Source organism: Ixodes scapularis, unplaced genomic scaffold (assembly GCF_016920785.2).
Source record: "Ixodes scapularis isolate PalLabHiFi unplaced genomic scaffold, ASM1692078v2 PGA_scaffold2__306_contigs__length_199485367, whole genome shotgun sequence".
In the NCBI taxonomy this organism is placed as follows: Eukaryota; Metazoa; Arthropoda; class Arachnida; order Ixodida; family Ixodidae; genus Ixodes; species Ixodes scapularis.
The window spans coordinates 18,888,064-18,906,844 of record NW_024609857.1 but is presented as its reverse complement, the minus strand read 5'-3'; the positions used below and the strand labels follow the sequence as shown (position 1 = coordinate 18,906,844).

General features: G+C 43.2%; 1 protein-coding gene across 1 annotated transcript; it reads right to left on the bottom strand.

Annotated features, from left to right (window-relative positions):
• Positions 1-455: 455 nt before the first annotated feature.
• On the bottom strand, positions 456-6,935 carry LOC121836340 (indolethylamine N-methyltransferase-like). The gene is made up of 3 exons (XM_042291224.1): positions 6,800-6,935; positions 3,076-3,283; positions 456-879 (listed from the first exon to the last, which is right to left on the bottom strand). Exons 1-3 carry the CDS (start codon positions 6,933-6,935, stop codon positions 456-458), a joined length of 768 nt encoding a protein of 255 aa, XP_042147158.1.
• Positions 6,936-18,781: the final 11,846 nt, after the last annotated feature.

Below are 18,781 nucleotides of genomic sequence, written 5' to 3'. Positions count from 1 at the left end.
TTTGTTTCTTAACTTGGTATAACTTTGATATTCGTACCCAAACTGCAAATGTGCCAGTGGGCCTTCGATTTACATGCGCCTCCTCCACCAGCTGCACTCGGCGCGCGCTGCCGTATTCAATTTAGAGGTGCAGCCTGTCTCAAAACACAAACGAAAGTACGTTGCTCTGTTATTTAGTCAACTCGGCTGCACTTTTTTTTGCACAGGTGAATGCTTGTGCAGGTAAATCAAACCAGCCCAGTGTCTGCTAACACTCCAGAAGGGCCGACTTGTCTACGAGTTGTTGCTCTCATCAACGAGGTCCAGATTGATCCGATTTCAGCCCATTTCGCTTTCTGGCGGGGAATAATTAAACATTTATTTCTGTTTGATCGCGCGTTGTGGTAGGGAGGGGTGCGTAGCAGCTGTGAACGGAACTACGCCGCACAGAGTAACGCATGTCACCCTAAACCGACTTAAGACTTACGGGCCGCTAGAATAAAAGAGAATGCACCTGGGTTCCCAGCAATCTCAATGTTTTTGGTGCGGTATACTTTTAATTGAAACCCGGCATTAGTCACTGCTCCTTTAATCAGATCCTCGCTGAGGTCCTCCGCATTAACGCCGATATTTTTCGGAAAGAAACTCTTCACACTACTCATACCGCCCAGGAGGAACAAGCCGCCGGGTTTGACAAGTGATCCGACGTTGTTAACCACACTTCGGAAGGATTCGTGGTCCGCCGTGGCACTTTCCAGGCAGTTGCAGGAAAGAACGACGTCGAAGGTTTCTTTGTGTTCTTCGGGGAGCACTCCAGGTTCCAGGACATTGCAGGGAACCACCTTCCGGATGGAGGAACGCGTGCGCTCCATTATTTCGGACGCCCCCTTCTTGACGTCGCTGTAAAGCAGAACAAGGAAGATGCCATTAACCTGTATTTTGCTGCGATGCCTGACATGATGCTTGAGGACATATTGAAAATCTCTGGGCTCAAGATAATTTTTTTAATAATAATAATACTGCGTTTTTCTTTAGACACCTTGAGGCCAGTAATCCTCAATCGGCTTCTGATGGTCTGTATATGAAAAATTTCGCGAGTAATGTACCACGGCTAGCCTGAGGCCTTCCCCGTGCATCACGCAGTTATGATAACCTACCACACGCCGGTGCGATGCTCATTTATATCGAAACGGGAAGGAGAGAAAATTGAAGGGGATTTTTTAAAGGTTTGTTGAGCATGAATATTGTCACTAGACGTCTTCGAGAGTTTCCTAGAAGTCTTGCTTGGCACATATGGCCGCTTCATTTAGGGCAAAATACGATTATACTGCAGGGGCGAACATATTTAACTATATAGCTTGGAAACTACCGTAAAGTGATTCAAACTCAGCCTGCACCGTCGTCATAATTAACATAAATTAAAATTTTGTTCGAAGAAATTCAACTGATACATAATTATGGCTTAGTAAGGAATATTATTGGGAATTTAACAGCCAGTGTATTCTCGGTGGCGAAGACAACTATTGAGCTGATGGTTGCATACTTCTTCTGATGAGTTAGCTGCACGGAAGTCCTTTGCATTACGCTCACGGAAGAAATGCTTGTACGTAGAAAAATATTTTACATGGTACATTAAAGACAATCTTAGATCCCAGGTCAAAGATTCTCCCAATGTGAAAACAAATTACTTAATGAGAAAACCATTAAAAGGAATACAAAAGGTTTATACTCAAAATTTCTACACACTGTTCAGACACAACCGATGGTATCGTCAATACATGAGACACGCGACCGCTTTTACATTCACCCCGCATGTTCACCGCAACAACGAAGAGTCGAGTAATACAATTGTTGGACAGAAAAGAAATATAGCTGTTTTTCTCAGGGTGGTGCCGCCAATGTTTGTCCCAACTGCGCACCGGAGTTAGCCAATATCTGAAGCGTGCTCCAGATATTGTTAGCGTTGGAAGCCATCTGTCACTTCACAAGTTGGACGCAACTCGATTATTCGTCGATGGATGTAGATTTACCAAGTGCTAGCGATCAAGTCACCGAGTGATCACGTTTTATTTGTGAGCCACAATCAACCCTCTGGACAAACCTGTTCGGTTAAATATTAAGTTAATAAGGAATTTTACGATGAGAAAAATATGATTTACCTTAATACTTCGCGTTAATCTGATTGACACAGAATGCTTAATGTGTTCCGAGTCAAGCTGTTTGAGTTTGTTTGAAACTGCTTCACAAGTTTTGCAAGTTTAATTTTTAGGACCTTTTTGTTAGGGATATCGACAGAAAGATGCGGCGCTTTTTTCTTTAGTCGGCTTTTTCCGAAGTATTATGGTGAGATAAATGTTTTGCGACTGACCAATCACGAGCCACCCCAGCTGCTCTTAAAGACAGCCAAGGCGTTTCGCGCTATGCTACCTAAGTGGCGTGATTTTTTACGCCATCCGTTACTATGGGCCACGTTGTCACGTTATTTGTGCAACCGTGACCACATGACGTCATGTGATAATGCAAAATACCGTTACGTGATCAGTTTAAATGACACTATGGTATGCGACATAATGAATTCATGTCACGAGGCGTCACGTAAATATAGTCTATGCGATATCATAACCTCTATTGAATATTTGCTCTCGTAGCCTCTGGTATACTTACGTGATAACGTGACCCCACAAAACACCTGCCTACGCTGGAACAACATATCGTCTTGCGAAAACAAACAGCTGTGACCACACTCATCCTATTCGCTCAATCGGTCGGGTGAAGAGTTTCAGACAACAGAGCCTCAGGTTCGTAGTGCGATTCCTGGAGAGGCACAAACTGTTTTTCTAAAGAAGCCCGGTGGAACCACAATGGGAGACCGTAGTTTTGTCAGGTTTTATATCGTTAGACATGGAAAATAACCCTAGAACGTTTTCCCTAAAATTAAATGCTCATCAAGAGTTTTCTTCTTTAGACTTCACGGCGGACGTAATTCTGGCTCCTTAGCCCAAGTGCTCGTTCTTGTGTTCCATTATTCTACGCGAAGTAAGAAATATTAATACCCCCAAACATTCGTGTCTTTTTTTTTTGTGCTGATGTATGTACCTATAGCCTTCTAAGGCAGCGACTTGCTCGGCACGGTATGTCCAATCGATGGCATCTTCGCATTTGTTCAGCCACTTCTCCAGCTCCTTCCTGTTGTCTTCGACCAAGTCACTGAGCACAATGTCGTTGAATCGATTAGAGGACATGAAAGAATACCAGACCAACGGTCCGACGCCCACCTCCAGGAGAGTCTTGCCCTGAGCCAAATCTGTGGAAGGCACATGAGAGTTACTTTTTGCTCCAGCTTTCTTCTGAACACACCGATTTAACATTTCTTAAGAATTGTTTGAAAAATGCTCCCTCTATTTTGCGGTTATGATTCCTGAATCTTCATATTCATTCTCTTCTTCAGGACAGACACTGGACACTTCGCGCAATCCAAATTCATTTAAGAAAACAGGTTTCCGCTCCTATCGTTTTGACGAGAGCTATCGCTGACGTCACATGGGGAACTTTGGTTATTTTAAAGAATCTGCGTTTGAACGGAGCGTGAACGATCACAAAAAGATTATCTTGTTTCCGTCTGGAGTATTTCAGCTTTTATTTAGCGAACTAGCGAAAACGTTTTAATTACTCGTCTTTTTTAAAGCGCAGCTCTTAATCGCCCGTTTCCGGCCTGAGCGGCGTCACCATCGGCGTCGGCGTCGGCGTAACCGCGCGGTGCATTGTGAGAAACGTCCCATAATTTACCGCGCCGAAACGTCACGCGACATTTCGGCACGGTGACGTTTCCGCACCGTGCCGAAACGACACGGGTGAAGCTTCCGCATGTGATTTCCACCGATACGTCACGGTGCCGAAACGTCGCGAGTGACGTTCCGGCACGGTGAGGTTTCGGCACGTTGAAGTTTCCGCACGGTGCCGAAACGTCACGGGTGAAGCTTCCGCATGTGATTTCCACCGATACGTCACGGTGCCGAAACGTCGTGAGTGACGTTCCGGCACGGTGAGGTTTCGGCACGGTGAAGTTTCCGCACGGTGCCGAAACGTCGCGTGACTTCACCGAAACGTCATGTGACGTTTCGGCACCACGCCGAAACTTCGGGTGACGACACGCGTTTCGCGTGTGAAAGAGGGAGAAGAGGGTACTGATGAGAAGGGGTATACCACCCCTCAGTACCCTTCCCTCCTCCTCCCCAAGAGCTGCGCTCTAAATCGGCGTTACAGGGAGTTGTAAACGTCTGTCTTTTTGTTTTTTCTTTTGCCTTACAACGAATATTTTATTTATAGATTTAAAGGTAGACCGGGATGCGGTCTGAACCCTGTCATGAAATACTGATTTGAAAAAAAAAATAATCAGTAGGTGTTACGGGACGGGAAGTGTCACCCTTGCGCATGGCTTAGATTGGAGTCAAAGCCGGCAAAGTGCGATATGTGATGTATCCCTCCACCCTCTGGCGGCTGTGATAACGGCACCATTTTACCCTAAATTTCGGTTTGAAACCGTGTACATGGGCGACATTTCTCGTCAATTAGCATGCACTACAATATTTTCATCAAACTTTCACGGTATTGAGCTCCAGCGTCAATTCCACATACACATTATATCACTCAAAATTGAAAATAAAGAAAGAAGAAACATTTAACGGGTGAAATTTCTTGTGCCTATAATAAATATTTGGTCCAAAAAACATATATGATTAGATAAGATCATATAGGAGCATTAAGAACATTATAAAAAATAGGAATGATAAAATATTACATATGACGTTACAAAAAACTTGGGACCAGTTTCTTATAACTTCTTACATACTCTTAAATTATTCTCGTATATACTCATATGATGTTATTTAAACATCTGCGTTTATTGAACCAATAGCTTTCTTGGACCAATATAGGTATTGCAACAGGGTTTATTGAATTCGCCAAACAATTAACCAATTTTCCTCTTTTTATCGATCCCTATAGCCAACAACTTGTCTAGAGGGCTAAGAAACAGTAACTAGAAGTTCCCTTTCTACTTAATAATATATCGACTAGAAAACTCTATAAAAGGCGCAACACTAATGCGAAGAAGAGATGATTTGTTTTTGTTATTTTCTTTAAATATGAAGAGTGACGTAAACCTCCTGGCTTGCTGGTAGATTAGTGCTCACGGAGAGCACTAACCAAAAATCGATTATGCGTTTGAACTAACAATCTCGCGCAATGACCGCTCGACACTTTCCACGCGAACACGACATGGGCAATTTTATAGTGTGTATTTTACTTTGAAGGGATAACTGCGAGTCACGCATGCACACGTGACTGAAATAAAGTAACTGGAAACCGTTACTCGCTACTGCCTCAAAAAGTAACTAAATAAATTACTAATTGACGCGATTAAAACGGAACGCTTTACTTCAACTTGTGTGTAAAGTGGTATTTTCTCGCCACTTTGAATCTGTCATTTTTTATTAAGAAGTAGCTGTGTCCTCGTTAATAATTCCTTAATTTTAACACTTTCACTCGCGTGGCTAAAGCGACATACATGGTGGACATCTTTCTGCGGTCTATCTATCGTTCCCTTGCAATTCAAACTACAGGCGCGAGGTGGGTGGTAACGAGGTTGCCCTCCAGAAGTAACTAAATGCCGTTGCCTACTTGTTACGTCCTTAAAGGAAACAGAAGTGATTTACTCATTCCTTTCCTTAAAAGGCAACTAGGTCACTACTTCGTTAACAAAAAAGTAACTATGTACGAGTAACACGTTGGCCGTAATACGTTACGTAAGAGTCCGTTGCGATAGCCAGATTTCACCTCTTGCGCTTGAGTTCGAAATAAGAAGTTATAATCCTAGCAGTATTTTCGATGTTAGCCTTTAGAATCTAAAAGAAAGGTCACACACCATACGACGATTGTCCAGCATTCCAGATACCACTACCAAACGATCGTAATGCTTTTGCAGCTGGCTGTCATAATTACAAAGGTTTGTCGACTCAATTAACGATTGATCATGCGTCTGCTGAAAACTATCAACATTACATCCGTTTTTGCACGCTCCTTAACATGGTTACTCTACCTGTATTTAGCGTGTAGAACTCACGATGTTAAGCTCGTTATACAATGTTAAACAAAGTATAAACAGTGTGGTAAAAAAACTCGTTCGTTGAAAAACAACGTCTTCTTTACGGGATTAAAGGAATGTGAAAATGCTTGGTGCGTGTAGAACGTAACGCTTTGCACAAAGTTATCGCGCTATCAAGACCGTTCGCTTTGAAAGCATTACCAACATGGAGATGAGTTCTGTTTTAGCCTCATCCGTTACAGTCGTTTGACCTCAATGCTAAAATGTGCATGGGAATGGTGACATTACAGGGGCTAATAATTGGGATCAATGCGTAACGTTACCAAGGAATCATAAGTATTTATTAAAGAGTAACATTTTATTTTGGTATGTCGTACGAGTCTCACGGACGATAATACTATCCTCGGGAATATCACGTTGCTTCAATACAGTGAGTAGAAATTAAAATTTTGCGGATGAGATCTTTCAGGGGAATGCCAGGAGTTGTGCAGTTGGTCGGATAAAATCGAAGTATGGGACAGCACAGCCGACAACCACCCCTGCGTTACAAATCTTAGGCTTTCCTAAATCGAGGAGAGATCTCATGCTTATGCTTTGTACGAAATATATTTCAGCTCATATGCTCTAACCGCTCGGTTTTTGATTGATATGTTAACTCCGGAGACGCACATATATAACACAGGAAGCTCAGTCTTTAGAACGCTGAGCACAGCTTACCTGATTGAAAGATGCGGTGAAGTTCTTCTTGGTGAAAAATATTACCCGGCCCTTTCTTCCGGGCCGCATAAGACTTGCCTACGAAGGTTTTTTTGAAATGAGCAATAAGCTTTTGAGATTCCACGCTTCCCAACATGACCAAGCTTAAATTCCTGCAAGGTCGGATTTCTGTGGTAAAAAATGTAGGCTTGCGATGTAGTGTAGATAAATATATATTTTTTTACTGCTTCTTGATTATTGTTTTATTTCTCTCTAAACAGGGAAAGGATGGAGGTAAAAAAAAAAAAAAAAAAAAAAGCTGCCGTTTCAGTTTGACAAGGACCTTACCTCCCTGTACAGTACAGCTCGAAAGAGGACATCTGCAAATGCACATGCGGATGCAGTAAAAATGTGGGCTTGCGACGTAGATAGCTTTTTTTCTTTTACCCGCTTCTTGATATTTTTTATTTCTCTCCAAAGAGGGGGAGAAAGGCAGGTAGAGGAAAAAGCTGCCATTTCAGCTTGACAAGGACTCTACGATCCCTTTACAGTGCAGCGAAAAAGAGGACATCTGCAGATGCACATGCAGATGCGGTAAAAATTAGGGCTTCGGACGTATAGTCCGTTGCAACCTAAGAACGAAGGGCGAGGGTAAGACGGGCCGGGGAGGAGGAAGCAGACGGAACGCTAAAGAGAGAAGGAGGTTTCCACCTCTCTTCTCCGGCGTTCTGTCTGCTTCCTTTTCCCAGGCTCTTCTTACCCTCGCTCTTCGTTCTTAGGTTGCAACGGAGTATAGATAACTTTTTATTTTACTGCTTCTTGATATTTTTTTTTATTCCTCTCCAAAGAAGGGGAGGAAGGGAGGTAGAGAAAAAGCTGTCATTTCAGCTTGACAAGGCATCTACGTCCCTTTGCAGTACAGCCCAAAATAGGACATCTGCAAATGCACATGCACAACCAAACAAATTCATAATAAACACTTGTACCACGTTTAGCACGATTGAGAAAAGAATACTAGTTACATCAAAAATAATTTTTTTTTTTTCACATTTTGTTCCTCATTCATAAACGATATCTCTCTCCACCAGGAGTTCTTTAATATTCTTCTTGAAAATCGGAAAGGAACACTGAAAGTCTACCTTTTCTCTCAATTTTGTTCAACAAGGAGAACAATTAATAATCCAATTGTTGCTTGCCATAATTGGTTCTTACTTTAGGTTTTTTCCACATATTTTTTCTCGGTGTATGTTCCAAGCTAACATTCTTTGGGATCAGCTATAGCTTCACTTCTTGAATAAGCTGATGTAATTTGAAGTAATATATTTTATTGCTTGCCAGACCAATCACCCACTTCCCTTTCATCACGTGACCCAGCTCTTCGCGCGTGGGTAAAGCCGGGAGCGTGAGGACGTGACAAAGAGGCGCATGACTGGTCTAACAACGTACTGCAGCTGTCTGACGAAACTCTCGGAGGCCTGTGCGCACGCTGGCGATAACCCGCGGTGTTTAAAGCCAAACTTCCACAGCAAAGGCGTAGGACTTGCTCCACTACTTCGACGAGCTATAAGAAACGTATAAGAAAACTTACAAAGAAGATGCTAATAAGAAATCGTAAGTCTACGAGTGGTTTTCTCGCTGGTGAATTATTGATCGACGACCAACCTCGTTCAGGGCGACCCTCAACCTTCTGAACCGATGACAACATCGAAACACTGGGGCATTGTTCAGTCCGAGTTTGTTCCCCTTGGTGGATTTGTTATTCAGGTGTTTTACGTGGGAATTTGGCGACACTTCCGAAACTCGATAACGCAGAAATGCCCCGACGTGAGGCAGGCACATAGCCAGGATTTTGTTTCAGGGGGGCCCGCCCATGACAAGATGCTTTGTGAGGGGGAGGGGGTAGAGGAGTTCCCAGCAAAGTGAAAGATTTTGGGGGGGCCCGGGGCACCATGTCCCCCCCCCCCCCCCCTCACCCTGGCTACGTGCCTGACGCGAGGGAAAGGGGGAATTGCAGTCCCATCACGACAATGCCCCAGCACACTCTGCCCTGTCAGTGCAACAATTTTTGAGCAAAAATGGTATGACCACCACTTCTTCACCTCCCGCATTTTCAGAACCCCGCCCCGTGTGACTTGTTTTGTTCGCCCATATGAAAGAAGTCTTCAAAGGAAATTGTTTTAGGAATTCGAAAGGTCCTTTAAATCAGATATCGAAGAAAATCGATGAATGATTTTGAAGAGCTTGGGGAAAAAAATTCACATCTTTCCACAAGATCTTTCGCAGACGCTGCCGGTCGGCAAACTGACTCGGGAAGGGTGCAGCTAAGCGCTGCTAGAGGCTGAAAATGGTACCATGAACGCCCCGCTATTATTGTTGAAACTTTGGTTCTATGGCCCTGTATCTTGTTTGGTGTAAATCATATCCCTTTTTGTGTTATACATATTTTCAGATATTTTTTTTAGAATGGTGAAATAACCACAGGGTTGCATGATTTGATCATTTTATATATGCGTAAAACATAGATAACCATAGCATTATTTGTAGGGGGGGGGGTGGTAAATGTTTTTTTTTTTATGTAAGTTTAGTGCTTTGTTTCACATCTAAAGGTGCCAATAAGAAGGCTGCACGGTTTTTTTTTGGCTTCAGAAAGTGCAGTGTCATGCTAAGCCCGCTATGACGTCATTATCGCGACGGCTGCTGATTAGCTATAAAAGTGGTGGGAGCACGAAGCTCCGTGTTCTTGGTACGGTCACACTTGCAGAATAAACCACTTGACGCTAGTGGCTCTTCCTCTTGTTTCGTACTCCGCGGCTATCAAACTATAATTATTATAGTTTGATAGAGCAGTGCTGGAAAAAGACTCCTTTTCAGATTTCCATTTCAACTAGGATTCAGAAGTACCTACAAGGTTGTTTCTAAAGGTTTAATTATTTTTTAAAGCAAAATGTTTTAAATATAAAATTGTATATCAGGCTCTGAAAATAAAAGAATAGAAACCATGGCCACCTGAACACTGTCTCCATTAAAGCAACTTTATATACAAGTTTTTTTTTTTTTTCGGATTTGTTTAAAAAAGTCATGACAGCTACACTTATGCGGTTTGTGAGAGAGTGTTATACGGCCAGGGGGACACTCTGTGGGTAGCTAATCTTCGCGATAAGTCGTTCTATGAAGAGTTGATTTAGTGGTTCTCGATGGCCCTCATTAAGTTTAAAACAGGAACTATGTGTCTATTTTCACTAATTAAAAAGTTAACGTTTTTTAATTAATTTGTCGACTTATCACAAATATTAGCCACCTATGTAATGTCCACCAGGCCGTATAACTCACTCGCACAAACAGCATAAGTGTAACTTTCTAGGCTTTTTTTTAAATAAATCTGTAAATAATAAAAAGGACACCCTGTATATATATACAGTATAGTTTTGCTTGTCATGCCCTAATATTTTGAGCTTAACACACTTCTTATATGAAGTGTCCCCATGCTTGAAAAGTACCTACATTTTTTTTTTTTTCTCAACAGAAAACTGAAAGATCTAAATTAATTTGATAAGGGTGTATATGTTCTTCGAATGCAGTAAATAAAAATAAAAGAAAAACTCACCTATGCTAGTTTTGTTTTGTCTAATTTGCACCCCAAACCTTTTATTTTTTATTTTTACATAAGTGTTTATATTGAATTTAGAGGCTTTTAAAGCCTCTAAATTCAAAGCCTCTAAGTGACCGATGAGTCGAGCGACTCATCGGTCACTCGACCACCACGGAAAAGTGTGCAGCTAGCGTTTGCCCGCTACAATTAAGTTGCCTATTCTCAAGCACTGAATTTAAAATTGAGCAACACAAGACTACGAATTATGTTACTTTAGACAATTACTGACTACGAATGCAGAGGTTACAAGCGTGGAACGAGCATGGGGCAACATGGCTTAGCAAGCTCATCGCTGCGTGAATCTCAAACCGAAACTGATCGCGAACGTGCCGTGCGCTGTTACTTTAGCCGATTACTTTCATATTATGTTGCCCTTCGAAGCGCTAGATTAAGAGAGGTACATAGCCTGCCAATTTAAACACACATAGCACTTGTATACTAATAACACTGGCAAATATTCTTTGTACTCATCTAGTAAACAGTGGCGCTCACCTACCTAATCGTTGTCAGAAATTGGTAGGGCACATATACGAATCGGGTCGTTAGAGTAGGGAGTTGCGGAGGTGTTGTGTTGGTGTTCTTTGTGCCTTGTACTGCTGACATGATTGTAGATATGTATGTGCCTGTAACAGTGTTCGCTACGTTGGTTGGTAATGTGCAGGTGTATATGCAGGTGTATGACTGGTTGTCCCGTAGAATGTAGAATAAAGAGAAGACGTTTCTTTTCTGTTTTTTATCATCAATCGGTTACTACTACTACACTTTCAAGGTAGCGCAAGCTGCCGCCTGATTCAAGAAGTTAAGTGTTGAGCGGTCAAGTATATCTTGATTTACAAACAGCTGACCGCTGACCTGCGGTCCCCTACGGCCGCCGCCGGGCCTCCCTCCCTACCTCTCAGTCCGATAACAATCGTGATAATTGTACCACCTAGCCACCTAAATGCTCGTTCTGTGACCAAGGGCTACGAAGTGCCGGCATACACGCCCACGAATGGATAACCGCGTCGGAAGAGGTAGGCACGAACAAAAAGAGCCGTAGCGTTAGTTCGAGCTGAACGCCTCTCGTCGGTGTCGACGAAGGTGCCCAGCGATTCATCGCCGCACACGAAATAAAGTTCGCATGCCCATTACTCGAGTAACGATTTCATTTTTGAGCCTTCTCCGCTGGCGGTAAAAATACTGTCAATATAACGAGATGCCGTCGGGGGCAATCACGACGATTTCGGGACACACACTGCCGTCCTTACAGGATATAAGTACGTCACCGGTGTCTGGGGACGGATGTTTAGAGTGTCTGATGGTGCCTGGAAGACGTCGAATATGTGTATGCGCTCTATTCTCTAAAACCCGTGCTGTTCGCTAGGTCTTGCCGGGAAATTCTAGCTTCGCTAACAGGCCGCCAATTTGCTTTAGGCGGTAGTCAGATTTGACTCTCTGCTTTTTGACTGCGTTTGGGGCCGTCACATTTACCGTAGGGGTCGTTATATTTGGGACAACTTTTACCACCCCGAAAGGTAGTCACATATGACAACCTTTTTTCTTAAAGTGTTCCTTTTTCTTCGGGTTAAGGCTCAACTTCGAGCACGATGGTGGCACCTGTGATCGACACAGCACCAAGGCAAAACATGAGGTCATCCACTGGCCGCACACACCACCACTCCTCGAAAAAGTTGAGCACGCTACTCCACCGACACCGTGGCCGCCGAGGAGAAACCGACATACCTAATACCTCAGTGCCTTCCGCGGCGGAGCGGAACTAACTACTCGTGGTTGGAGGCTAGCTCCGAACACGATCTCGTCGCTCGCTCCCCGAGGTAAGAGGGCCAAAGTCATCACCTAAATCTGTTTCTTTCACCGTGTGCAAGGCACTGGACACGCTCTGAGTTCAATACATTGTTATGGTTCTGCTATTGTCCTCATTGCAGCGATTGGACACGGCCGAATACCCGAATGCTTCTTGAGCTTTTGATTATCACGAGCCCAAATCGAGTGGCCACGCATTGCTCGGGTCCAATCTGTGAGCTGCATTTAAAGAGCGTCACACGAGGATACTGCGATTCCCCAGTTACGTCATCAAATTTCGTGAAGGAGAGATTCAATGAAAACGCTCGCTTTTGTCATTGAAATTACACCGCAACATTGGAGTTTTTCTGCCCATGGCGTTGCGTGCAAGTATCCTTGAGTCCCAGTAGTGCCTGTAAGCCCGTGTAAAGTGAAGAACCTTCCAACTGAATATTGTTGCACCACCCCTTTAACTGTCCCATAAAGTAAAGCCGGCCTTGTCTGTAGCAGAAAAAAACGGCACATAAATTCCGTCTGTAGCAGCGAAAAACAGCACCTAAGTTCCCATTGGCTGAACGAAACGGCCCCTAAAGTTCCATTGGTCAAAAGCACAGCAACGCAGATGCTTCTTCACAGAAGCCGGCGGGGCGCTCAAATGTCAAAGTGGACGCGCCTCAGAAATAAAACACAAAGAATATCACAGCAACGCAGATGCATCGTCACAGAAGCTTTAGAGGCGGTATAGGCGCCGCGCCTGCGCAGTGGCGAAGCGCGGTGCAACCGCCGGAGCACCGTGTAAGAAATGAAGACGTGGCGTGCTGCTCGTAGGAATGCGCTGCGTGTAGAAATGCTTTCGCGTTCCTACAATCGTTTTTTTTGTAGGCAGGCTTTTGTTTTTACAGGAACACCCGTAGGAATGTTTTCGCGTTCCTACATGTAAGCAGTCTTAAGTGTCTAATTTAAGTTTAATATGTCTCGTTTGAATGTATATTTCTATGAAACAAAGACATTAATTACAAAGTATACTTTCTAAAGGCGGCTGATTCGTCCTCTCTTTCCAGTATTATGTAATTTTAGGCCTCACAAAATTTCATACAAAATTCTGCATGCTATATGGAAATAGGACCCACAATGAAAGATCCAGTGGAATAAAAGAACCGAATATTACTCACCTAAGATAAGAAGATAACGGAGGTGACTTATTGCTACGTGTCTCTTGTGATCCGCAATATTGAGAGCCAAGTCTGGTGCACTTCGTCGAGCTCAGACCCGTTTAAAGTGGCCGCTTCCGTTTATGTACTGCTTTGAAACCTCTACTTTGTTCAGGGCATTTCACTGTTCGAGTGGTCGTCGTTATATTATTTGTGATGCGAATAGTTTGGCTGAAAATCGTGAATTCCTTTGCGCAGTTCGCAGATAGGGAGAGCATGTTTTAGGAACGTCCTTGCCACATGTGCGCTTTTATCACCGGAAATTGTGTTTTATTTTCGTTAATTTAAAGCGCGTCATCTCTTTTCTCGTTCCATGACCCGTATCACTTGTCATATGATGCACCTTTGAACACTTGCGAAAGAAAGGGGACCAAAACACGTATGAAGACTGAAACTTGAAGTATATACATGTTTTAGATTATATTTCAAGACACTTGCCGCCCAACAATCGTGAGCACACATTCAAACGAAACCGTGTCTGTCATTTTATCACACCTGATCCTGTGTCAAAGCCCGAAGATGTGTGCGAGGTTTTCAATCATCGACCCGATGGGTGCTTCTTATTTAATTAATTTATCTGTTCGGTCGTTGCTTTTATATTTACCTGATCGGGCCCCAGAGTGCGAAATTCCGGAAGAGGGGGTTAAAAATCTCGCAGAAGTTTGAAGAATCATAAGAAACAAGATTCACAAGAAACAAGATAAAAAGTTGCATAGAGAATTGGAAGCATTCTGTACGCTCACTGCGCAATTCTCAACATGGCGTCGTATCGCGTATCGTGTGGGACTCGTGCACCGCTCTAAGAAAAAAGGGTGTATACGGGTACTCCCCTCAGGGGAGTTAGACCGTGTCCCAAATGTGACTCCCCTGGGGTGTTTGTGGTATCCTCTCAAGGTGGGGATTTCAAGTACTCCCCAGATATACGGGATCAAGTAGCACCCCCCTCAAAGTCCACGGGCCTCAACCGACACCCCTTACTTCGGGTGCTGTTTGGCGCCCTCTGTCACATTCAGGTACTTATGTTACACCGCTAATTAGAGGGATTGTTTGGAACCATTTTCAACTCTCAGGGAGTCAACGGATCCCTTGTGAATAGGGTGCTTTTCGACGCCTTTTGTTACACCCAGGTACTCATGTGACACCCGTAAATTCAGGCATTATTGAGAACCGCGTATAACTCTCAGGGAATCACTTGATCCCCCTAAATTGGGTGCTTTTTGGTGCCCTTTTTTACACCTAGAGACTCGCGTAATCCCCATAATTGCGAGTGCCGTCGGACACTATACACTATACATACATTTTCCGCGATTCCCCACTTTGGGGTCACTTTTGTACACCATGGATCTCGCGGAGCTCCTAACAGTGAGGGCACTTTTTCAGACCCCGAGATTCAGCTAACTGGCTCGTTGAGGTGTGCTGGAGGGGCGATGATTCCTGAAATCAGCTGTCATTCGAGAGAGTTCTGAATTCTTTGCGTGTCAAGTTTCTTAAGGAGGCACTTCGAGGAGGTTTCAGGGATAAGAGAATAATACCCACGGGCAACGTGCCGGCATCAAAATTTAACTGAAAACTTCTAGAAACACACAATCCAGATATTTGAAAAAAAAGTCCTGCCAGTCATGTCAGCCAACAATATTGTCAACCACGTTTTTATTGTAAAATCAAAAACTTGATACAGGTCAAATGCTTAAAAAATAATTAGTAAAAGCTTGTAGCCTGCCAAGAAGCTTCAGGGCAACCTTTTCCAGTGGTGTTTCTTTGAGCCCGATCGTACGTTCAAAAAGAGCCAATGCGGACTTGATCCCCGTTGCATATTAAATATCCAAAGTTCAATAGATCATGAGGCTGAAGCCATGGATGACGTCGCCAACATCCACCGACAGGTCCTCCACCTGGACTTGGACAGCTGCAGAATAGAAGACGTCCTCTGTAGAGAATAGGACCGTCGGATGAGTTTATCTTTCTCCTGGAACCTGCAATATAATAAAGTACCACACATAAAAAAAAGTATGCAAACATGGGTCATGATTATACGTTCTATTATTTTTCATATTTAGATATAATAATCAGTGATTGCCTGCTTCCGTATGCTGTGTGAGTGCATAATTCTTCTTTTAATGTCACGTAATGATTTCGATGTTCGCAGCCATTAACTTTGCATAGACTGTTGAGGCCTTTCACCAAATGCTCACATATCACAAGATGAATTGAACAGGTAGTGTTTAAATTATTTTAACATACATATGACCTTCATGTGCCTAGTACGAAGCGCGCACATGTTTAGGGGAGGCATATAATTCGAATATGAATTTAGCTCAATTTGGACAATTAGTGCTACGCCAATTCTCGAAACGTCGCACACGATTTGGTCATGTACTAAGCTAGAAAACTGGGCCAGTTTAACTTCGTAATTTGTCAGGACTCGTAAGGAACCCCGCCAGGCACGCACAGGAAAAGGAAAATATTGTCCTGCGCAGATCGCGTTTTCGATTCAAACAGAGTTATAAGCTGCGTCATTCGCTTGAAGAGCTCTGTAGATCAAAGTGAATAACCCACCGCGTATTCTGTGAGGACATCGACACGAGTTTCGCTGCATTTTTGTGATGGGTAGGTTTTCTTGGTCGGTTGCTTTAGCTATACTCTGCTCCAGCTGCGCATGTCTGAGGAATAGCGAGGCGTCCTTTGTGAGCCCACCTTCTCCATGTCAGTTCAAGGATCTGCTACGACTTTGGCTCAAAAAAAAAAGTGAGGCTTTCATAAGGCATCTTATCACTGCGCTGCTCAAATTTGTTGAGAATCTGTGGAAACAAAAATGATTGTCTGAAATTAATATTGTTGTTAGAAATAATTAGTATAAATCTGAAGAAGCGTAAAAGGTTGAATATAGTAGATGTTAAGCATAGATAAAACAAGGACCCTACTACCTAGTGAATAAAACAACAATCTCTTCGCATTCCCTCAACGTCCTGAAGAGATCACCAACGATAAACACTTCTTCGCCGTAATGCAAGTGGAAGATACACGTGTCCCAGTAACGTGCAGCGCCTGGCGAGAGTCCATTTAGCGCATAATCAAAGCAGTTCGCTATTGCCGGAGAATATGAAGGAACCTCTTTGCCTCCGCGGCTGGAGTAATAAATTGGGAGTGTGAATGCCTTTTGGCTGATTTCAACTACACATCAAGGTTGATTTAAAATCCTGAATTGTATATTGCGCCGTTTATAACAATATTCAGCGAAAGCAAAATATCCCATTTTGACTTTTTTAGTCTATTATTCATGGTAATCAACGAAACCGATTAATCAATTAGTTAATTGAATAAGAGAAAATATTTAATCGTGCTAACATGTTTTTTTACCGACGTTTTGCCCTGCTAGTAACCAAGCGATTGAGATGCTTTGAAAGACTAATACATGAATGGTTTACTGAATTTCCCCTGAGAGCTCTTTCATTTTGTAGTCTTTTTATTTAAGTAAGAATTTTCTAGACAAGCCAATATCTATGTCAATATTTCGGTATTTAACATTTTGGAACCTAAATAAATATTCCGAGAATATTCCTGCTCACAACATGAGCTCGCCAATTTCGGCAAGCCATTGACTATGCGACTTTTGTTTTCTAGCACGAATTATTCGACTATAACACCAGTCGACACCAGACTATTCCAATGGCCTTAAATATAATTTGACGGAACCAGTACGCTCTAAGCAATTTGTACTAAGAGAAATATGAAGCGCCACATCTTACCTGAATCATCAGTCTCGTTGACAAGCACCTTGAGGGCCGATTCTAAAAACGCTTGGCGCACTCCTTTCTCTGTTCGACTGCCACCAACAACGATAATTTTTGTAGACGTCTTGGAAGTCACGAACAAGTGACACTGGTGCACGCCGTTGAAGGTAGGACGGGAGGAGGAAGCAGACGGATTGCTGGAGCGGAGAAGAGGGAACATCCCCTCTCTCCACCATTCCGCCTGCTTCCCCTCCCCAGCGTACTTTTCCCTCGCCCTGAACCTCTAGTTGTTGCTTTTTTATTTTTTATAACTTTTTTTTTTCTTTTATTACAACACCCGTAGCCGTACCACGTCGCCGGTGACGCCATAAGGGTACGGGATGACACGGCTGTGAACCGGACTTTAGAGGAAAGTCAATGCTCATCCAAGGGCAGAAGGGAACAACAAACCTGTCGAGTCCGTCCTTCCCCTAGCTTAGCGAAATGGGGTTGGAGGACGTAAGGGATTATAGAGGAGCGGACGGGTGCTGGCGCACCTGCCTCCATTGTGAGCGTACGCTGGGAAAGCTTCAGCGAAAACATTTTAGAGCCTCGGGAGAGATCACCTTGACGTTAGTTTTCATAATTACTTCGTCTTCTTTAGGACGCGCTCTGTATTCTCCATCGTGATTTTATGGGAGAGCAGAGCAATTAATAAAACATTGACCACACTTGTTCTGACGTTTTCTATATGGAACCACGCCTGTGTAAAAAAAAAAAAAAAAAAAAAAAAAGTTTTTGCTTTGAGAAGCAAATATTTATGGAAGTTTTAAAATTATTTTTAGCTTTTATTAATTATTACAAAAATTATTTTTGTAGAATTACTGAGTTACATCCCGGCCACTGCCCGTTTGGATTCGGATTATCACCGTACAGGAGTGCGATAAAGGGACCATAAAGCTGCTTCCTACTATCGTCGGATACCTCCAGTTTATAACCTATCAAACACTTATTAGCTTTTCTGGCCGCGCACGTGTAGTCGCAAAAAATGTTGAATAAAAACAACTTGCTCTTGCACTTTGAACCGAAAAAGCGGCCACGAGTTTGAGACTATGAGCAGTGTTGTCTGTTTTTTTTTTTTTTTTTTCTATTTTCTCCGTCCCAGGGTTTACAAATACAGCATGTTCTTTTCGAACCAGCTCGCCTGCCCTATGTATTTCTCTCAGATGATGTGCCGTGAATGATCATTACGGCAATGCGCAGCGGTTGTCAATAAACGGTGCACGCGCCGCACTCCGCGCTCCGTACATTTGGCTGTTCCTGCCGTCACTGCAGTGATTGGGCTCCAGCCAATATTTGAATGTCCCGCAAGGCATCGACTGCGGCTAAGCCCAAGTGCAGTGTCAACTCAGTGCTCAAGTCCAACACATGAACCCCATTCAAATATCAGTCACGACAGTTCAGAAGGTATAACCGGGGTATATCATTATCGTGGTTTCCCGAAACTGCGTCAGCAAGCTTTGCGTAGGAGCGACTGCAAGAGAAGTTCGCTTGTACTTTTGAAACTAAACGAAGAAAAAAAAACGCACCGTTCAGAGACACTGTATGTTAGAATACAGTTCACATACTTCTGTCAGCATTATTTTTGAAG